Source organism: Schistocerca gregaria, chromosome X (genome assembly GCF_023897955.1).
Source record: "Schistocerca gregaria isolate iqSchGreg1 chromosome X, iqSchGreg1.2, whole genome shotgun sequence".
In the NCBI taxonomy this organism is placed as follows: domain Eukaryota; kingdom Metazoa; phylum Arthropoda; class Insecta; order Orthoptera; family Acrididae; genus Schistocerca; species Schistocerca gregaria.
In genome coordinates this window covers 776,438,659-776,462,221 of record NC_064931.1, presented here as the reverse complement: position 1 = coordinate 776,462,221, position 23,563 = coordinate 776,438,659, and the positions used below count along the sequence as shown (strand labels likewise).

At 39.6% G+C, this 23,563-nt stretch overlaps 1 protein-coding gene across 1 annotated transcript in view; it reads left to right on the top strand.

Annotated features, from left to right (window-relative positions):
- Window positions 1-23,563, top strand: part of LOC126297796 (synaptojanin-1) — a 131,564-nt gene that overhangs the window by 5,598 nt on the left and 102,403 nt on the right. Inside the window, exons 3-7 of the mRNA XM_049989003.1 lie at window positions 1,445-1,712; window positions 9,374-9,538; window positions 10,408-10,552; window positions 19,560-19,733; window positions 23,253-23,422. Coding sequence (XP_049844960.1) covers window positions 1,445-1,712; window positions 9,374-9,538; window positions 10,408-10,552; window positions 19,560-19,733; window positions 23,253-23,422 — 922 coding nt within the window. The remainder of the gene's footprint in view (window positions 1-1,444; window positions 1,713-9,373; window positions 9,539-10,407; window positions 10,553-19,559; window positions 19,734-23,252; window positions 23,423-23,563) is intronic.

Sequence of the window (23,563 nt, the reverse complement as noted above, 5' to 3'; positions counted from 1 at the left end):
AAGTTCCTAGCAAAAAGAAAACCAATTAGTGAGCACTGACTCCCATATTGTGAACATAAAGTGACACTGATGAACTGTAAAGAAAATAATAAGTAAAGTCTGCAACAGTGGAACCCTTGTGTTATCACACCATGTGCCCCATCAAATCAACCACCATTATTTGCCTCTTGAGATCATCACATAAACCTATTGCCATTACGGGAAGGAGTTGTCAGTCATCTTCATTGGTTTTCTAGACGTATAACATTTCACATATTCAACCAATACACCATACTTCTGCAAGAAAGATGTGGTGCATGGCATATAATTTCATGCATTTTCTCCAACAACATTCAGCTATTGAAGTTCATGGTCAGAGAGATTTCTGTTTGGCGGCCAACACATATAACAGTCCTTTACAAATAACAACACATTCAACGACATTCCTGACAATAAAATTTACCTCTGCTTCAAAATGTGCACTTGTTGCAAACCATCGTCCAAACACAGCCCCGATATGACACCACATGCCACATCATCATAAATACCACATTCTTCATTTGAACTGACTGTCACCAGTTTTCAGTTTTCCTGTTTTGTAAATATTTTTAAGTAGTTTGTTTTTGTTTATTAATACTGGTATGGTTGTTCGGTACTATAGCTTACCTATTTGTGACTTAAAATATATTGTATTTTTACAGAATTTTAGAACAATATTTACTGTTTCATTCCAGTCTGGATAGTTTAATGTGTTAAAGCATTAAATCCTTATCCACAATTGCCTGGATGTATGGCACTGGAATGTGTGGGTTTCTTTCTTTCATGTGCTAGTATGCACACTAACTGGGCATTCTTATTTTTCATTTAACTTAGATATATTGTATACTGTATGTGAATAGATTTTGTTCTACATCCTTTATGAAGTAAAAAAGCAGTTCTTAGATGTATGTCAGTATTTGAGTGAATTATTAGGCTGTTACTGTGGAACATGCAATGCAAAACACCCACAGATTGTTTTTGTCCATTGTTTTGTACAACTATTACCAACTGATGGTGCCACAAAAACGAGTAGTCTCTACCTCACTGCATCTCTTTTTCAAAGTTAGCAACACATTTGGTTGTTATACCAATAGTGAATCCAAGAAAGAGTCATTAAGGGTCATAGGCAAGAAGGAAAAAAACCAGCTAAACTTTTGGGTTTGGGTAGAGTTCTCTCTCTCTCTCTCTCTCTCTCTCTCTCTCTCTCTCTCTCTCTCTCTCTCTCTCTCTCTCTCTCTCTCTCTCTCTCTCTCTTGTGTGTGTGTGTGTGTAGAGAGAGAGAGAGAGAGAGAGAGAGAGAGAGAGAGAGAGAGAGAGAGAGAGAAACTGTAAAGAATTGGTAATATTTTTACTTGAAAGAATGAACATTACTTGTACTTGTTTGAATTACTTCTTAGTTGTGCAAATCGAATTTTTTGTATTACAGGAGAAAGTACAGTGCTGTACTTGGTAATGGTGACAGGATGTGTATCAGTAGGAAAGATAGCAGACTCAGAAATTTTTCGCATCACTCAGACTACATTTGTGTCACTACGGAACCAACCACAAGATGAGGAACGCATTTCAGAAGTCAGAAAACTGTTGAATTCGGGTACTTTTTACTTCTCATGGTCATTATCAAATGAGAGCCTCGACATAACTCTGTGTGCCCAACGAAGACAAAGAACAGGGGAGACTGACAACAGGTTTTTTTGGTAAGTAAACAATGAGACAATTGTTTGGACCTGAATTGAAATGCAAATGATAATTTGAGGGAGAGAGGAGGAAGGACTGTATTTTCTTCAAAGAATGCAAGTTCAAAACAGTGCCTGAAATGTTGTTTGTATGGCTAATTTCTCCACACTGCCATTTGCCAGTATTTACTCATACCATTGTTTGTGAAGTACCCTGGACTACACATTAACATTGTAATTATAATTACATTAGAATGCCAAATGATACAGTAACTTGTTAAACACTATTCTGTACATGTGTAAGCCATTTGGTGCCATTATGTTTTGAATTTATTTTTGTTCAGTTTATGGATAGTTTTTTCTTTCTTTTTTAGTAATATGGTTTCTCTAATTTTTACTTGTGATACTTCTGAAATATATGTAAGATGATGAAGCATTTTTTTAAACTTGTCAGTATAGGTGTGATTCCAAAATTGTTTTGTGTCAAAGTCAGTACTTATCTTGCAGTTTTTCACAGTTCATATTTACGTGACATACTGATATTGATAATATAAACTGCTAAAAGTGTAGTGATGAGATGATTGTTATTTAATTGTAGGAAAAGTGAATTTAAACATGACAGCCACGAATTACTAGCAGTAAGAGTGTAAGTGTTGGTTCCTCATATGGTATTGCTCTATGAGTACTTCAGATAAGTTGAGGTGGATGTGAAGAATAGATATGGTAATACATGTGAATAAGTGGTTGGTACCCATGAATAAAATATATGTATAAAAAGTTCATTGATCAAGTAATACTTAAATGCCAGTAATGTGTGCACACACTTGAAAAGACAAGGAAAAAATCATAACATTGAACCCAGTAAGCTATGGCAACTTCTTTGCTACCTCCAGTAAACACACAACATTGTGAGTTGAAAATCATGACATAATATAATGTAATAAACATACAGAGTTGTTAGAAAGCATAAAAATTGGTTGTGGATATCCACGTGATGTTGGTACAAGAGTGTAGGACATCATGACCAACAAAGTGATTGACTGGTTCAAATGCTTTAAGGGAGAGGGAACTCTTGACGACACTGTGTGTAAGTGTGTGTGTGGGGGGGGGGGGGGGGGGTGTCTGCTGTAAAAGAGATGTATAGCAGACAGGAAAGTCATCAACTGTTATGTCAGATTTGCAGTAGTGAGAGATTTCGGGTTAGTGAGGGTAGTAGTAACACCAGCATGCACAAATTTTTTTGTAAGTAGAGGACTCATTTATGCACAAATAGTATGCTCTAAACCACAGGGAAACAGCATATCTGAAGAATTCTTGTCCTTGTCAGAAGAAGAATCTAGTCAGTACACAAAAGGACTACTACTGTTGCAGTTGTGTATGTAGTATTGTTGAACGAAGAGAACAATCTTTCATCATATACGTCTAATTGGTATTGTTCAAGTTGATCTGCTTTGAGGTGGTAGTGTATGAATGCTGTGAACATGTTTGTGTCTCAAATAAAATAATGGGGAACTACTTAGTGTTATCTTGCTGTGTCAATGTGAGAACTTATAAATGGTGAAATAGGAGAAGTGCCACTACGTGATCATGGTGTACGTCCTACCAGTCATACAGGCAGGCTGAGGTTCTCCTCACTCGCCTCTGCATCGGGCACAGTCCCTTAACGCAAGGTTTTTTACTCCAGCGGGAGGACCCCCCAATCTGCAGTGCTTGTGGCGTCCAGATTACTGTCCGCCACATTTTACTTGACTGTCTTTTATTCTCTGACCAGAGGGCGGTGGTTTCTTTGCCACCGGATTTGCCCTCTATTTTGCAAGACAATGCAGCGACTGTGGTTAAGGTCTTACGGTTTTGTGTCCTGTCCAGTCTGTTGCCTCGGATTTTAGGGAGAGGGTTTTAATGTGCTGCTGGGTGACTGGCTCACCCAGGCTTTAGGTAAGAGGTCCGCCAGTCACGATTACCTCCTTGTTTCTCTTCGGTTTCTGTTCTCTTTTCCTTGTATTTCCTTTCCGTGTTTAGTGTGTTCCTTCTCCTCTTGTTTTGCCCCTGTATGTGGGGATTTGGAACTGCGTCAGGTCTGCGTCTTTTAGCCATTCTCCTTGATCGCTGTTTTTATGTGCTTGGGCGCTGATGACCACGCTGTTTAGCACCCGTAAACCTAAAAAAAAACACACACACATACACACACACAATAGGAGAAGTGCTCTGAGGAAATATCTCAGAAGAGAGAGATTTTTTGGGAAAAAAAGTTCTTGATTAACTTGCCACATCAGATTAGAATAAAATTTTTGGCTTTTGATCACAGCCTCTTGCATCAAAAGCTTAGTGGTTTATCTGAGTCTGACACAAGTTAACTGAGACATTTATACCCAAGGATCCAGTTGTGAAAGACTTCATAGAGAGGTATTTTTGTTTGGGAGTGGAAAGTGGCAATGTCAAGTAGATATTTTGAATTAATTTTTTTACTGATGTGACTTTAGATTAGGTGAATATGGACCATATAGTGGGGCAGGAAATGTCAATTGCCTCAGTATGTTTTCTGCAATTGACTGTGTGTTTTCCAAAAAATAAATGCAACTCACCATCCTGAGTCAACTCCTCTAACTTGTTGAACCCAAAGGAAGAGTTCACATTCCATGAAGCCTTGAAGTATCATACTTGATGGTACTTACAGGTGTGAAGCAAGCAGTGAACTGTCATTTTTCAAATCAATTTCTGAATGAACTCTGTAGATATGTTAGGGTGTCATTATGTGGGTAGCTATACTTCCCACCAATTTGCAACCATGATATAATTGCTGCACTAATCTATGGTTAAGAAAGTAGAATAAAATGTTTTTAAACTTTATATTGACAGTCTCATAAATCAACATTTCAAGGAAAAACAACAGTCTGACAGGCACTAGCGTATCAGAGTACCAATGTCATATATTTGCACAATTGTTGTTGCTTACTGATTATTGTTAATTTAGGGGCCAAGAGCAGAATAAAGTTGACAGTTGATGCAAGAAAATGAATACAAAATTATATAGGTTTCGTAGTAATCGATTCTTCTGCCACTGCTTAGTAGGGCAGTTTCATGTTTATCGATGTAAATACTCACTGTAGATTTTTTGTCTTATAAAACTATACTGCCAAATTCCATCATTTGTGAAAAGTTTGTGATGGTGTTGAGCCACAATCATCCAATACTTCTGAAAAGAGTAAACTGTTATGTGACTGTGTATTATTACATTTACCCATAGTACTATGTCTTTGAGTGTCCACATTCATGCACAGTTACATGTTAAAGACATATTACCCTTGTTTACCTGCTTTGGACTGCCTTAACAAATATGACTTAATAATGGGTCAAGCAACATTTAGCATTGTGTGTGATAATGATATAAAAGCCAAAATCTGGATAGTACAAAAGATAAGATGATAATATACAGTCAAGTGTCAGTTTACTCTTTTAAAAAATCCATAGTTTGTGTTTTTTCATCAACGAATATGAAGATTTCTTTACTGTAGAGTACACATCGCACTTTTGTATCTGAACGAAAAATACTAATTACAAAGAAGAAGCAACAGAGGATTTTTTATTTCTATGTAATGCATCCAAACGCATATTACATTACACAACTTCATTAAATCTCTTGCATGTAAATGTAAAAGTACATAGCACTGCTTGTGCAGTAACAGAATAGTTCTTGCGGTCCTAGTTTACCCTACTCATGTGTAGTTTACATGTATGACCCTTCAAGATGTAGATGAGACGAGAACTGCAGTGCAGACACAGATGTCACATAACACACAGAGTGAGCATTGCAGCTTGGGTCTGGCTGCAGTTCACGAGCTACAGGCTGTCTGGACCAGCCTAGTGCTGGCATGGGCTTGCCAGACTGAGGCAGGCTGGCAGGCCAGTGGAAAGGGTCAGCAAGCAGGCTTCAGCGACTAGCAGTTCACAGTGCATAGCTCTGGTCCTAAGTCCCTCATTTCTGTCATCACATGGGACCACAACCTGTGCAACCAGTTCGCCCAGAGTGATTAAGGAATGATGGTCCCTGGCTTCTTTGCATGCTAAAAAAGCTGATCCCAAATGTCGAGGATCAGGAAAGTGTTGATCACATTTTTCCAACACCAGTGATGTGATTTATTGAGTATTTCTATCTGAAAGTCAAACTGTGTACACCAAATGTTGTACAGCGAGTCAAGCTCAGCTTGTTTATCAGGAATGGCCTGCCAATTTTAGGCTCTGTGGGCTGAGGTGCCAGATTGTCAGTTTTTTTGGCAAAAGGCAGCTGTAACAGGTGCCAGTCAGCATTTAGTGGTAGTGTTGTTGGCAGACAATAGCCTACTTGTCAAAGGTCCTCTGCTTTGATAGACACTGTGTGTCCAGTAATCTCAAGACATTTTTTGGAATGAGTGTAATTGATGGAAATAGATGCCATAACTGTTGTCCAAATTGTAGTACTGCTGCACTGCAATGGCATTATTGAGAAGTCTGACAGTATTTTTGTCAGCAGTGCAGCATGGCACACAAGTAGTGATTCAGAAGCAGTTTTGGAGTTTGTATCTAACACCACTCTCCCGTGTCAGGATTTTGAGGCCCGATTAATTTTGGGTTAGCAGACTCAAAATGCCGCCATCAACACTGACCCACCCACCTGCCTCAGTAGGTCTAAGGCAGTGCATTACATGTCATTATTTTGAAGGGTGTGTCGGTGAGTGGTGGAGATTTGGGGGGGAGAGGGGGGAGGAGTGCAGTGGAAACACTGTTGATAGTTAAGAATGACTTTTATTAACACTAGCAGATGACATAGCAAGGCAGATCTGCCTCCCTCTGTTGTCCCTGGCTGGTGCTGACATATGGGCAGTGGCATCCAACTTCACTGCTGAGCTGGTACCTTGCATTGCTGACGGTATGCCCATGGTAGTCTAGCAACCTTTAGAGGGCACATCCGTTGACAACAGTGGGTTGCTACCTTCTTCAATGTTGTGGAGCCCCTCACACCACTCGTGACGCCATGGCAGTGTGCAGACAGCTGTGCACGAGTTAAGACCTGCTGCTCTCTGACAGCAGTTGGACGGTGGCTAGTGCAATGGCACCAAGTCCCACTAGGAACTCAGCAGCAGCAGACATGGCTAGCAGGTAGGCGGGGCTGTGGCACCAAGTCCAATGAGGGACTTAGTGCTGGGAGCAACTCAGCACTCGTGGCTGTTGCTGATGGTGCCTAGCTGTCTCACTGTCTGGCATAGCCCTGGCACTGTGGTGGTGCTACTGCTGGTTTCTGATGAGAAGAATTGATCCCCCACCTCAAAATTCAGACATATTTATATGCACCTGTTCACATAATCCATAGCGAGAGACTTTCCCTGGTGTGGTGATGTCATCCCACTGCCTTCACAGGTGCTGCTGTTTGATACGGCTTACTGCTGCACTCGGATATCCTGGCTTCGCAGTCCTCTTGTGTGTCTGTTATTGTGATCCACATGTTGCCACACTGGCAGCTACCAACTCGTGCCTGTTAATGCAGTGCTCCATGACGACTCTCACACTACGTCTCATTACTTTTGCGAAAGACTTGTAATTTTTTCTCAAAGAGCAGGTAGCAACACTACAGTTTTGATATCTACTTGTTCCCAAATTGAGCTCTTTTCAAAGAGATTCTTTATGGCCAAAACTGTAGTGAATTTTATCTGGTTTATAATAGAATGATTTTACTCAAAAAAGCAATTTTTTTTTTGTTATGAGCAGATATATGGCAAAAGCAAGTTTTCTTCGTTTTGCATTTTTTTATATTTCTCGGGAGAATTTGAGGAGTAATGTTGAAATAAGAAATGAAATGAGTAACTTTCCAGAACTTCTTCAAGACTTTATACCAAGACCACTTTCTGACCACCATACAACTTCAGTATAATGTGGCCAGTTAAAAATTTTTGCCTGTCATGCTGCTGAATGTTGTTATTCATAAGTTTGACATACATACAGAAGAATCTTGATTGAAGAAATAATTTGTATGTGATAGTTTGTGATGTGTTCTGTCCTGAGTGGTAGACACACATGCAATAAATGATGATTCCCAAGTAGTGCATAAATGGTGCAGCGAAAAAAAAAAAAAAAAAAAAAAAAAAAAAAAAAAAAAAAAACTGGGTTCAACATAATGTAGATTCTGATAGACACTACTAAAGGATCCTCCTAATATGATATAAATACAAACAAGTCAAAATCTGCTGTGATGTAGGTCATAATGGTAATTACTAGCTTAGGTTCACAGTCTTAAGTCCCACAGAAGAAAACTAGTCTGTGACATGAGTCTGGGGGAGGACAGCATTGGACGAATCAATGGCTCCGAGGATGATGGCTAGTGGCTCAGTGAAGCTGCTGTTGAGCATCTTCTGCGAGCGGCTGCCAGAGCAGTGTTGTGGCCCAGTCTAGATCCCTATACTGGGCTTGATTGGACAGAGCCAGGAGCTCAAAGAGAGGGAGCCTATAGTTGCAACTGACATGAGCTGCTCCTAGTGGTCAGGCAGCATCTTAAAATAATACATTGCTGGTGGAGGGATACCCAGTATGTATGAATATTTTGTCTTAAGTACTATACAGTGTTCAGGCATTGCAGCATACGAGGCTGTAAGTGTGTGTTGGAACTTATAGCCACCAATTTTAATAAACCAGGTAAAAGTAGATGTGATGTATAGATGTGATAGACACAGCTGACATCCATTTAGTGGCTGGATAATCTTTCTGTCACTTCGTACGTTATACTTATGTATTTACATATATCTTCAACTTCCTACCCTATCCTCACCTAATCCTGTCCTACTTTGTATATGTTTTATACTTTTACATATTATTTCTGTAATGTATCTGACCTATAGTTTATTGTTGTGCCGAATGTCCAAAGGGTGAATAACTAAATAAATAAAGAAAAATAAAAAAATATTAATGACAAATATTTATGATGCAGAGGAAGTGGCAGTCCCTGCCTCAAATGTCTGTCTACTGCATGTCTTCCTGCATTTTGCTACAATCTGGCATAGTGACTACCGTGTAAAAAAAACTATCTTTTCTGAAAAGCCTTCTGATATTATCCACTAAATAATTTATAGTTATTCTGAATAGCAAAGGCTTTTAGGTAAGCTGGAATTTACTTTTACATCTGTGAATTTATCTCTATTAAGAACCAAATGCTAAGTACTATCTTTGAGGAATTCCTCAGTTCAGTCAAAAAGCTGATCCAGTGTTTAGCAACTTTGTGTATTGCAAACTAGGTGGCAGGTGAGCACATTCCAGATGTCAAGGAACATTGCTTCAACCTAGGCACCACAATTTTCTGCCTTCTGAATCTCATTCATGGACAGAATGAGATGAGAAATGTGCGTGTGAAATGAAATATCTTTTCCACCTTTTTTTATTATCATTGTGTAGGTTAACTTAGAACTCGTGTGATTGTTGCTAAAACAAGTGAAATTTGAGTTGTTGTTTGTGTGGTGGAGACTGCTGACTTGGGATTGTTACTGGGTGCAGTCATTCTGTTGTGGGGTTCAATAGTGTTCCAAGAATATTCTAAGGAAATGCCCAGATGATTGCTTACAACAGGCTGCCAGTAACGTAGTGCTGTGTGTGTGTGTGTGTGTGTGTGTGTGTGTGTGTGTGTGTGTGTGTTATATTTATTAATTTTTTTTCCTTTTAATTAGGAATCGCATGCTGCACATTCATCTCCTGAGGTTTGGTGTAAGCTCTACTAACTGGATTCTGAAAGCTATGTGTGGCAGTGTTGAAATAAGGACTGTTTATGTTGGCCACAGACAGGCTCGTGCTGTTATTATATCGCGCCTGAGCTGTGAACGTGCTGGTACAAGGTACTACTATTTATTTAAATACATTTCAAGTGTTACGTCATGTTAATCTAGCATTTCAGATTTTAACCTGTTGACTGCAATTACTCAATGTAAAATGACTTGAAGGGTGTTGTTAATACTACAATTGTTAACTGTAAAACTTTAAATTCCACAGCATACTTTTTGTTCTTTTACAGATGAATAAGTGTAGTTTTATAGATGTTCATTTACCTTTCATATTCATTTACCTTTCATATTTATCTCACTGATGCTGGAAATATGTATAATTAATTAATAGTTCTTCCATCTCAATAAAATAGTTTGTATTTTTAAAAATTATCTTCTGTAATATGTTGGAAGTTCAAAATTAGAGCAATTATCTTTTTGAAGGTAATACCAATAAAGATGAGTAATTTGTTAATTTTGTGACAGCTTGTATTTCTCTTATTAATGACCACTGATACGTACTCAAGTTTTGTACCATTTTCTTATTGTATATGTAGAACATAAACTTGGCTTTCAGTAGTAGCAAATGTGCAACAGGTATATGCTTCATTTGGTTACTCAAAATAACAGGGTTAAGTTCTTATGTGATTTTCATGAAATAAGATAGTGAGGCCATTTTTGTTTTTATCATTTGTACCGTGAGACTCAACAGGGTGTAGGAACTAAAGTGCACTTCAGACCACTGCAGTTCTCTGTTTCTGTTCTGATAGAGATATTTTAACCATTGTAAAGCCTTTTTGGCAGTAGACTAATTTATTCTTCTAGTGGTATTTGATAACTGCACTTTTTGTGAAGGCAGATTTTTTTTTCTTTCCATGTTTATCATTGCAATCACTGTTTCTGTACACACACCTCACTACAGAAGTAAAATATTGTTCACACAGGTTCAATGTTCGTGGTAGTAATGATGATGGACATGTAGCAAATTTTGTGGAAACCGAGCAGGTGATATTCTTAGATAATGAAGTAACATCCTACATCCAGACTCGAGGTTCTGTGCCACTTTTTTGGGAGCAGCCAGGAGTTCAGGTAAATTTTTATGCACGTTATATTTAAGTAATAGAGAATGTTTACTAATTACTTTTGGTTTTTTCATAGAACATAAATGCTTTCACAGCTTGTGTGTTACCTTGTAATAATTCATGTGAATTTGTGGTATGCCAAATTTTCTAACAGGCTTTGTGTCTAAATGACACACAAAACAAATGAGCAACACTTAAATTATTAAAATAAAAGAATCACACTTAATTTCTAGCTTCCTACGATGTCAGGATGACTGATGACGTGAGGTGCCTCGCTATAGGTGAAAATGATATTGAGTGTCGATTAGTAGGACTGCTGTTAGTGGAACTAGGTGGATGTCTGATGGCAAGTCATGAAAACAGCCATTACATAAATACAGTTATTCCAAGCAAAAGATACAGCAGTTGTAGTGTTACCAGTCTGCGATTGGTGCCCCCCAAGATGAAGGCTGGTCTCGGTCAGGAAAAGATGGTCAGGTCAGCAAGCAGCCTCGTGTAATGGACAGCGTGCAACATAGCCCACTTGAGCAGGCAGCAGCTGAGGCAAGGTTACGTGGTCAGCACTCCAATGGAGTAGTGCAGCATGACACCCTGAGGCTGTTGGACAGCACGCAGCTGTGACAGGCTTTGCAGTGATCTTGTTGGCTGGAGTTGCTGCACAACTCAATGTGAAAAGTAGTCAAGTATGCAGTGTTGATTCAAGGACATTGGCTTAGCATTCAGAGACTGTGACCTGCAGTGTGTGTCTGCACAAGGCAAGTGGCAGCTTTGCTGCCAGTCACGCTTCAGGCTCGAACTATCCCCACCAGGGGGCCCACGGCTCTTTTGTGGGTGGGTGGGTGGCATGCACAGGGCCTGAGCTATTGCAACCTCTTCCCTCCTGGGGTGCTTTCCCATTGTCATATCCATTCCCCTGCTAGCTCCTCTGCTTCCTGCCCCTCTCCCTCCCATTCCCTCTCGGTGTTTCCCTTCACGATGACCCGGCCATTCCCTCCATTCTGCTATTCCTTGATTGTCTTGCCTCACTTTGGCACCCTCCCTTCTTTGGATTTTTTCTTGTCCTTCTTGGGACTTAACCTCCCTTTCAAAATTATTTCCATAGTGTGAGTCATTTGGGGCAGAACACCCTCACTAGCATATTTGGCATGGGTTCTTCTCCCCTCCCCTCCCCTTCCCTCTCCTCCTTCCCGCTTTCCTTCCTTGCCATAGCATCCAGCCCCCCCCCCCCCCCCCCCCCAACCAGCTCTACATCACCCCTATTTGGCTGACTCATGGTCATCTTCTCCACCATGAGGATCTGGCCCACTGTCGTTGTGGTGCCCATTTGACGGTGGTCCACAGTGTGCTGGACTGTCATAACATAGCCCCATTGTATGGACTCTTAATCTCCCTGACTCGCTACCCCTGGCGGATGATGCCTCAGTGGCTGACTTGGTTTTTTGAGGGGTTGGCAGGACACCCTTGCCTCCTCTGCCCCGAATGGGGACCGACTGTTTGTGCTTGGTGGTCTCCCCAGCCCTCACCCTACCCATTCTTTTGCTCTTCTTTCCCCTTCTCATGTGCAGTGTTTGACTTGGTATTCTTCCTGTGTTTTCCTGTGCTTCTCTGCCCTGTCCATGTCAATAGTATTTTCTGCGCATTGTTGGGTGGGATGCCTCTGGTAAGTGGTGGTTGTGGGGGGGGGGGGGGGGTAGTATGTTCCCCAAAGCACTCCTTTTGCGACCTCAAGTAGAAGTTCAGCTATTCTCTCCTTTGGTATGCAGTTTTGGTGACTTGCCTTTTCTAGGCAGGAAAGACCAATGCTTCGTCTCTTTAATTGTTAAACCTGCCAACCAACCAACTAGGCGGAAACCATGGGGCTCCAGATAGGGACTCTGAACTCTGTAAAAGCTGGCCAGCAGTTGGTCCTCTGTCTGGAAGGCACCAGTTCGACTCCTGGCGGCATCGTACTTGAGCACAGACAGTAGTTCCACAGCTAGCGAAGGCAGTGTCTAGTAGTAGCTGTTAGGTGATCCATTTCACAATGACTACTGATGTGGTGTACATTTTGGAGCTGGCTGCAAGTGGTGACAGGCAATGCATAGCTGAAAAGGGCAGTATTTACCCTGGTTTGATCCACCACAATTTTGCTAAACTATCAGTCTTTGTGCAGGTGAAAGCTGTGGCAACAAGTTACGAACAACAGTTTCCCCCAGATGGAACACTGTTCCTCTGAGATCTACCTTCTGTTGCCCAAGGTCGACATCAGCATGATTATACAGGAAATCTAACCCTAGGATCATGCAGTGCCCTTCACCATCACGAGACAAAACTTCCATACTTTCCCAGAATCATTTTGTTCCAACCTGAAAATGTAACATCACTGAACCTAGTGATCCACTGCACCAGTCATACAAGATTTCACCTTTGCTTTGGTTTCCACAGCATCAAAACTTCTGGTAGCACTGTTCAGCAGACATGTTTAACAGTTGATTATTTATCTTCTTCCTTTTTCCCTTACTCCATTTATTTCTGCCCTCTTACGCCCAGTGTCCCTTTTTCTCACTTTTTTACACAGTGTTTGGCAACACTCTCTTCAAATATGCCCTGAATGTCCTCAGCGAAAGCACTTCATGTCAGCAGAGAGGGCTTTTTTTATCCCAGCTTCTGTCGCCACAGTCTTACAGTGCTGAGGCTGCACTAATAGCGCCAACCATGTCCTCTAGAAATTCTGCACTTACCTTACCTTATCTTCCTTGACACATCAGGTGGCAGTCCTGTTAAGAATGTGTCTAATGCTCTAAATTCCACTTCCTGCAAAATGATTCTACCCATAAACTGATAGGTATCGATCTTCCCTATCTTATCTGTAGAATTCTTGGTCTCGTTTTACTTCTGTGATACCCCATTTAATTGTTTGTGATAGAATCTGCAGCTATTCTGCTTTCTATAACACTGTGGCAGGCCTTTCCTAAGTCCATCAAATGACTGCATATTCGTTTGGTCTTCATGACACATAGAATGTTTTTGCTTCCACCATCAGGTAAAACTTGATTATCTGTAACAGCTGTCCATCTGTTCAAAATTGTAGCTCTAAAGCTGTCAAGAAGTTATCCATAAATCCTAGTATATCCTCTCATGTCTTCCCTATTCCAGCAGTAGCTAAACCTAAGATGGGGGAGTGAAACTGGACAAGGCCGTATCCTCTGTTACAGCATTCATTGCTTATGTAGTGCTGCCTTAGACTCCTTCAAAGTATCCAGTTGTTTATTCCGGCCTGCATGATCTGGTGTCGACTAAGCAGTTCTGTCAAATATTTGGTTACTTCTTGCATGGTAAGTGCTCGTGTTTTTTACTCTAGCATCATGCAACCTTTATCTAATACACAAGAAAACAACAAGGAAAAAATGGGATGATAAGGAGGACACTTAATTGTAACACTATCATAACTCCTCTTACTATAACTCGATGCCTCCACTCAAAATAAACTACTTGCAGAAATTGAGTCATGTTCCTCGAATCACAAAAGTTGCATATCCCATAACAACTGGGCACAAACTAGGATAAATTCCTTCCAAAATTCACTTTATACTCCCGTAAATCATCATCTCAGTCTGTCATGCACTCCTCTTGCAAACCAGAACTGGAAATCTGGTAGAAGATGGCCTGCTGTCCAGTGTGGAAAAACCAAGAAACTGTTTTTTCACGCATAGCACTGTGGTGATAATGACTCTGTACTTTAGAACTTTGATGTTTCTCCAAATCTACTTGGCCACTTCTGTCATCAGTTGTAATGGGGTGTCAGGATGGCCGATGAGGTCAGGTACCCCACTACAGGTGGAGATGGCACTGAGTGTCAATTACTAGGGTGGCTCTTCATGTAGCCAGGTAACCGTAAGATTACAAATCATAAAAACAGCAATTACATAAATATATTTATTCTGAGCAAAATATACAACAGTCGTAGTGTTGCCAGACAGTGTTCAGCACCTCGAAAATGGGGGATGTTATCTGTCAAGAAAAGATGCTCAGCTTAACAAGCTGCCCCATGTGACAACCAGAGCGCAGCGTCATCCTGTCTAGCTGGTGGCAGCTGAGCCGAGGTTACATGGTCAGCTCTCTGGTGAAGTACTGCAATGTCAGGTCACCAGTCTGGCAGGAAGCACACTGCCATAACAGACTGTGCAATCGATCGCATTGGCTTGAGTGTCTGCGCAAGTCAGTGGGGAAAGTTCTCAAGCAGTTGAAGTTGAATCAAGGACCCCAGCATAGCATTCAGCCATTTCAGGTCGATGACAGGTGTGGACTATAACCTGTTCACAAAGAGAATGAGGCCACCCTAGTTCTGTACTGGCAGAAGTTGGTCGACCTCAGCCTGCTCATCTCATTTGTCTGGCCATCACAAACTCAGCTATGTAATACAGAATCTTCCACATGTAGCCATCGTGAAGTAACAATTGTGCCGTGTTGTGTTGTGCCGCAAATTAATAAATCTGTTGATGAACAATGAAGCAGTTCCTGGCCTATCATGGGTAGTGCCAGATATGTTTTCCACTTCTCGGAAAAGTGCAAAAGGTAGTACTTTATGGAGTTGAGCAAGAAAAATAATTACCGTATAACCCTATTTATACGTCTCCAGAATTAATGTTTTCCCATCGTTTACTACATTTTTTTATCAGTCCCATCAAATTTCCTATGCCCACAATGTTAATTTGCACCTGATTTTGTGTCAACGTATTTATAATTTTCCCGCGATTTACGCATTACGAAAAAATGTTTGTGGAGAGAAAATGATGCTGGCATGATGTTGGCCATCCAGTAGTGTTTACAAATATTACGTGGTTAAGTTTCTTGACACCAGGGCACTCTACTCAACAGATTTGAACTGGTAAACATGTAAAAGTTGGAACAATTTGTGCCTTATCTCCCGCCACTGCCAAGCTCTACTTGGCATGGTGGCTGATGATAGTAACTATATTCGTTCAAATGAAGATATTATGACCAATAACAATCATTTCCAAACTGTCTATACTGCGCAAACACATTTTCGTGATTGTCGTGATCATCGTGACACCTTTGTCGAACCATATGTAGGATGTTTCAGCGTATGGCCACTTGGAGCACTAGTTGACACCGTCATTCACTTTGCAATGCTAAAATGTCTTTAGTTTAAACACAGCACCAGTTACATATTTTATTCACACTGAGCAAAACATGTTTCGAGAATTTATTCTCGTTGTCAAGTGCAGTATTGAGGTATGTATTTTTTGTGACAAACAATGTGAAAGATAGTTTGAGACGGACAGTACCTGATAACCTCAAAAACATTACCACAGTGCAAGAGATGCAGAATAACACACATTTAAACACCACACAAAATACTTACATTTTTGCTCTTGACAATGAGAAAAAATTCTCAAAACGAGTCGTGCTAAGCATGAAAAAATGCGTAACTCATGCTGTATTTCATTATTTACACAATGAATGACAGCTGCAGGCTTTCAAAAATATCAATTATGACATATGAAATTGACTCAAACATTCCTACTTCCCAGACAGTTATCAGCTCCACTTACACTGGTGGTTTTTGTTAGATAACAAACCTTCATTATATAATAAACATGTCCCTGACAAGTCTTTCAATGCCCGTTATGTACATATATCATACATAAAATACAAGGGGGTATCCAATAACTTTTATAGTTTAAAACTCTATTTCCCAGATTTTACATTTTCCCACATTTTACACCATTATTATTATTATTATTATTGTTATTATTATTATTATTATTATTATTATTATTATTATTATTATTATTTAAGTCCCTTGAAAAGTGTAAAAGCGGAGTTTCACTGTAATAATGTTGCTGAGTGGTGCAAGCAGGAGAGAAAAAATAGTGTGTTTCTCATCCTCTCACTAAGCAATGTGGACTTGCATTCGGGAGGACAATGGTTCAAATTTGTGTCTGGCCATCCCGAGATATATTTTATGTGATTTAGGTAAATCACTACCCGCAAATGGCAGGGTAGTTTCTTTGCAGGGGTAGGGCCAACTTCCTTTTTGGCCTTTTTGGTCCTTGAAGCAATCAATCTTGTACTCTATCTCTAATGACCTTGATGTCGATAGGATGCTAAACCCTTATCTTCCTTCCTTCCTTCCTTCCTTCCTTCCTTCCTTCCTTCCTTCCTTCCTTCCTTCCACCTTTTCTCTCAGCCAATGAGATGAACTGTGATGTGCACAGGAACAAGCTTCAGCACAGATAGAAGAGTTTGGACATTTTGCAGAGATAATCGTGAAAAGTAACCAGAAACTCCTGGCAAAAAGAGGTAAATTGCAGTTCAAATTTTTCAGTTCAACAGTGCTTTGAAACTGCCTTTCCCTGTGTCTGAATTACAGTGCAATCTTAATTATATTTGTGTGTGTAAAAGAACTGTTATTGATTGTCGGAATTCCTTGCACTGTTTTCCTTACAGGGAGACTTTTTGAAACCACTTATGTGGCTGTTGTGTAGGTTAGGGTCCCAGGTATTATCACATCTTGCAGTTGTTTACCCTGGTGGGTCCCAATTTATGAATAATCAGCAAACAATAATTTCCTGTGATTCACTACATTACTAAAGTTGCAGTAGTGACAACATTTATTGAATCCCCTCTGTAGCGTAGTGGATAAGTTGTTTAGCTGGTATGCCAAAGGTAGTTGTAAGAATTCCAACCATGTGACATTGTAGATGTAGATTATCCGCACGCACTCTGAAGGAAATAAAGAAACTGATAATAAAGCTTAAGAGGAAATGGAATCATGGCAGAAGTTATTCAGACAGGAGGGGAGCGGCCTCACAAGAGAATTCATCAACTAATCAAGAGGATATGGATTGTGGAGCTAATCCCAGAAAATTTAAAGACAGTAGTTATCTGCCCTATACACAAAAAAGGTGAAAAAATGGACTGGGCCAACTACATATTAAATTGCCCTCCTGAATGTCTGCTATAAGATCTGGTGGTAACCTTTATAGAACATGCATTGTGTCAGGCAGAAATCAAAGGAAGGATCCAAGCCACAAACCAGTCATACTTTAATCTGAGTCAGCTGTTAGTCATGCAGTCTCGCAAGAAATTTTTGACTCCAGCTGTACAAAACAATTATCCTGCCTGTGGAGCTATGTGGTCACGGAAAAAACTTAAATAACCATCTTGTGCTTGAGTCAAAAGTGTCAAGAAAGATCTATGGTCTGGTACAAGATGACATCTCTAGGGCAAGGAGGATCTGACATAATTGTGAGCTGGATAGTATCTATAACAGACCAAATATTGTATGTCTGATGAGAACCAAAAGACTTATATGGGGAGGTCGGCATATTGTTCATTGTCCGGATGGATGAACACCAGTGACCTTTGAAATCCATGAATTTTACCCGCACCCTCATGGAAGAAGACCATGCGGCAGACCAAAGAAATGTGGAAAGACTTGCTGCAGAAGATGGAAGGACTTCCTGCAGATCAGCATAGACGGCGACTATGGATGGAAAGCAGGAAATAGAACCCAGTGGAAAAGAGCCTTGTAGTTGTCTGCAGTCCTCTGGACCTTAATACATAAAGTTAAGTAAGAAAGTAGGTAAAAGTTCCATCAAATGTCAATATTTTAGCCTATTTATAGAAATGACAATCATCATGAGAAAATGATGTGGAATTGCTAGCAACAAACACGATTATTCAACATGAAACTGTAAATTTTGATTTAACAAATCCTATAAGCTTTAGTTATGCTCCTGTCCCAGGTTTCGCTTGCATAGATGCACAATAAACAGCAGTTAACACGGCAGCCAGCAGGTGACACTGTCATTGTTGCATGGAGCATAAATTGATATGTGAGTGCAAGTGTCGTGCCAGCACTGTGTAACGCAGGAGCAGCCTGTCCCCCCCTCCCCTCACCTCCCCCCACCCCTCCTCCTCCCTGTGCCTCGCCTCTTGGCAGCCCATGTGCTGGAAGTCTGTAAGCAAAGCTTGATTCCTTTACCCCCCCCCCCCCCCCCCCCCCACACACACACACACACCTCTGGTCGTCTTCTTGTGAGCAGATTACATAATCTTGTAGCTGGCTGCAGGGGGTAACAGACTCTGCATAGCTGGAACAGGCAGTATTTCTGCCTGCTCAGTCCACCACTCTTTCCCCCCATACAACAAGGAAGTAGCTCGTTGCTAATCGTTGACGTGTTGAAATCTAGGTCGGCGGGCTACAGGCTGCTTCTGTGGTATCAACACAGCATCGTGCAAAAGAATGCTGTGTTAGTGTGCACCTTCAAACCCTCCTATAAGGCTTCTTGCATCAGCGCATGGTGACATTTTTGTGCTGACCCAGCCATGTGTTTTCACCAGCCAAGTGAGAGAAGCCATGACACAGTAGTGCAGATGTCTGCAAAGCTGTCAAGTTGTTCTATTTCAATGGATACCACAAATTACAGGATTTTATGACACAAATGAAGAGGCTCATCACAGCTTTAATAGTGTTGTATTGAAGCACAATCACTAGTCACCAGAAAAAGTTATATTACATATTAGGCCATGTCTGTTGTGGGATTTCTTCGGATTCCTAAAACTGGAGATGTTACCTATTTTACAAGATTAAATGTCACACATGACCTTCAAATTAGTGCAGTGGTATATTTTGCGAATATTCATTGTTGAACATATCAAAAACTACTTAGTTCATATTGGTGTCATAAAAATATATCATACTTTAAGCATAAATATGGAATTATTAGTCTTGTTTTCAGTGTATCACATTTACTAATGTCTGGGGAAAATGTTGCCCCTGAGTGTGTTCCATCTAGTTTCCCCGTATGTGGATAACATCGATGAATGTTAAACTGTAACTTCCTTTCTTTTTCCCCCTTGAAAGAACAAGAAGAAGAAGAAGAACAACAACAACAAGGAGAAGAAAAGGAAGGAAGGAATTTTAGAGTTCGACATCATGCCGAAATGATTAGAGATAGGACAGTAAGAAAAATCAGTTCATTAATACTTCTCATTTCTTTCAGGTTGGATCCCACAAAGTGAAGATGTCACGAGGATTTGAAGCATCTGCACCTGTTTTTGATAGACATATGAAAATGATGAAACAGCGTTATGGGAACCAGTGCATTGTCAATTTACTTGGATCTAGTCTCATTGGAAGTAAAGAAGGAGAAGCTATTTTGAGCCAGCTGTTCCAGGTAGTTTTTATTGGCCTTGCGTGAAAGTAGCACCAATTGTAAATATTACTCAAAAGTTAATTTTTGAAAACCAATGAGAACATCTAGTATTTTCTACATTTTTTAATATTACATTTAGTTTGTATTTTGCTACCCTGCAAATCTAAGCAACTGAAGCTGGTGCATAGTTAAAATTGATTGATATATTGTGCCAGTTACTAAATAGTTCAATCCTATGAATGCAGACCACTGCACTATATGCTTGTGGTGTAATAATGCACTTATGCAGTTTGTCTTTCAGGTGTGGTTAGTTTTGAGACAGGTTAATATACAAGGACTATTCAAAAAATTCGGGAAATTTGTCCACAAAATTTTTGTAGGCTTACTGTTTACTTATTGTGCACGATCTCCTTCAAAATATTCTCCTCCACAATTCTCCACAATTGATACATCGTTCCCAATGCTGTTTCCACTTTCAGAAGCAGTCTGGGTACACCTCATGCTGGACATATTGTTGCAAATCTTCATCCTTTCAACAGGTTTTTCAACTTTGGAAATAAAAAAAAAAAAGTCTACAAGGCCAGGTCTGGAGAGTATGGAGAATGAGGCAGCACAGTGATTTCATTTTTTGTGCAATTATCACACACCAACAGAGTTGAATGTGTGGGTGCATTATCGTGATGCAAGAGCTGTGAATTGTCTTGCCACATTTCAGGCAATTTCCTTCTCATTTTGTTGCAGGCGTTGCAACACATCCCAACAGTACCACTGATTAACAGTTTGTCCCTGTGGCACAAATTCATGATGAACTAATCCTTCGAAGCCAAGGAAAACTATCAGCATGGCTGATTCGGTGAGCTTTTTTTGGTCTTGAAGACTTTTTCCCAACCCATTGTGAAGACTGAACCATGGTCTCAACATCATGACTGTAGACCCACTTCTTATCACCAGATGTCTCTTTCCCAGTTGCCCAATCCAAAAGCTCTTCACAGATTGTGAGGCAAAGGTCTTTCTGGTCTTAACTGATGAGCCATGGGATGAATTTGGCTGCAACACGATGCATTCCAAGTTGCTGCGTCAGGATTTCATAAAATGATCCAACTGAAATGTTACTTTCTTCTGCAATCTCTTGGACAGCCTGTCTTCAATTGGTACGCACAACTTCGTTGACATTTCTAACATTAGCATCGTCGGTAGACGTCAAAAGGCGTCCTGCCATTTTAAACTGTGGGAACTATTTGTAACACTGAGTGCAGTGTAAACACTCATCATTGTAGGCTTACTGCATCATTTGGTGTGTTTCTGTAAAGATTTTCTTGAGTTTCACTCAAACTTCTCTAACTCTCCATCTCGAAATTCGCAAACTGTGAGACCCAACTTTCTACTCAATACAGCGCTGAACAATAGCTAACAGACATACAACAATGAACCTTTCAGCAGTTACACATTAAACACAGGTGTGTCCAGGAATGCCAACCGCATTTAGCTCCAACACACCATTGGTGCAAAATTACGAATGTTCCTGAATTTTTTTAACAAACCTGTTGCAAAACAATTTGTACAAAATGAGGAAGTAACACGTATGATTACAAGAATATTTCCTTAACAGTAATTTTCATTGTTTTCTTAGTAGACTGCATGTAAACTTGTGTAGTACATCTTGGCAGATGATTTGTTCTGAAACTTGCTGTAGGTCTTTACGAAAAGAGTGTCAGCATAAACTAAGGTGTATTATTTTGTATGTTAAGAATAAATAAGAAGTCAAGGATCGTAAACTACTTTAACAACTACATATGACTATGTTGTCCATAAAATACTCTTGTATAAGCTGTGATATAACAGACTTAGGGGATAAGCTGTCTAAATATTGCATTTGTATCTGCAAAATAGGAAGCAATAGGTTGTTATTCCGTTTAAAGAAATGACGAAGATTTTCAAGCAGACTTTGGTGCTGTATATCCTGGGTGCTACAAATTTCTATTGTTTTCTGATAATGCCAGTATGTGATATAAAAGATAAAACTGAAATACAAACATCAAAACATATATTGGAGAAAAAAGTTCACAACATAATCCATTGAGGAACTGATTTTGACTCTGCAATAGATGATTATGCTACATGATTTCTTCTGACAGTTTTGCACTTTACCATATTTTCTCCTTGTAAACTGAATGGCCTAAATGCATGTTCTCATGTATAATTTCCTGAACTGGTGTATTTCTTACAAAAATATGATGTGTTTCAAAGATTTTTTTATGAAGTATAAAGCTGAGAATTGACCAGCAGTAATGTAGCATTGCACTATAGCTCTATTGTATGCCATTGATATAACATATTACTGAAGATATTACTCATCCTTTCTGTGAATTTTTGCTGTGGCCACAAATAATACTTCCATTTAAGAAAAGTAGTAATAAAAATTCCCCAATAGTAGTGTACTACAGCAAAAACCAGCAACACGCCATTCTCTTGTTGGGAAATCTCAAAATAATGGTCCTACTGTTGCAGGTGAAGTTTGGCTAAGTGTTATATGCTCAGTTGACCCTATGATTTTTTTCTGCCATGTATCACTTATTTCATATCTGGCAATGATTTGTGTATGTGAAAAATGCCCAGGTTTGGAGTACATGTTACACTTTAGATATCTGAATCTTTCAGCTGTTAAGTCTAAGGATGGTAGGGGCATACCACCACCAATAGATCCATACGTAGTAAAGTCCTGTACTGTTCAAACCAACCTTTAATTGAAACTGACATTAGTTTGTTGCAAGTATAGGAGCAATAGCAGTTATCACATAGTACATACAACTAGGTCATTGGAAGATACCATACTGTCAAGATACTTACTTGTCACCTGTGCTGAGGTTGTGCTCAAAATATTCATTTCCCAACATAAGCAGAAAGTTGTTCCTCCTCCTGATAAAACCTGATCCTGAGATGTACTTTCATATTTCAGATTGTCACCTAACTGTCCTGGAAGCTAATACTGCCTAGTCTGTAACGGTTCACAAGCTACTTGTACACCCTAGGGAACACAATGGCACTCACATCAGGGGGTTTGGCTGGTTTTGATTTCCTTTGGTTAAAAGCATTTAATCTCTTCTATGAACTAGAGATGTTTATGTACAATAAAAACAATTTTAAGAGCAAAATTGATGTAATTTTTGGATGATTATCCCAAATAGAATTTTTGGAATAACCATATTTAGCATACATTGAATGTAATAGTAAGATATCACTGATGTAATAGTTTAACATATAGTGAAGTGCCTGAATAATCATAATTACGATAAGGACGTTTCGTCACAAACCCTTATAATGCTGTAAATAATGGTGTTCATGTGATTATTCTTGAGTGGTATGGGAAATATATTAATTTGCACTGTCTCGCTTATTATTCAATGTATGTTATTGACCAAGGTTATTAAATATCAGTTTTTTGAGAAATACATTGCTAGCTGACACATAATATACTTTTAACACCTATTTTCAGTCATTGAATTTTGATCTTACTAAGATTTCTTTCTTTTCTGCCCCTAGGCTCATCATAAGTCTTCAGAGCATGCCAAAGATGTTCCACATATTGTGTTTGACTACCATCAGGAGTGTCGTGGTGGAAACACAAAAAATCTTTCAAAACTCAAATCCAAAGTTGAATTATATTTGAAGTCATTTGCTCTTTTTTACATGAAGGATGATCAAGTTATAAGGTATGAGTCTTTTCAAATTCATTCTTGCGTTGATATGCACATGTGATATTTTGTATTGAAGCATTTCCATACCTCACTCAAACAGTCCTACCCAATCCTTCTATACAATTTAAGTTCAGTTATTTAATATTGTTTCGTTAT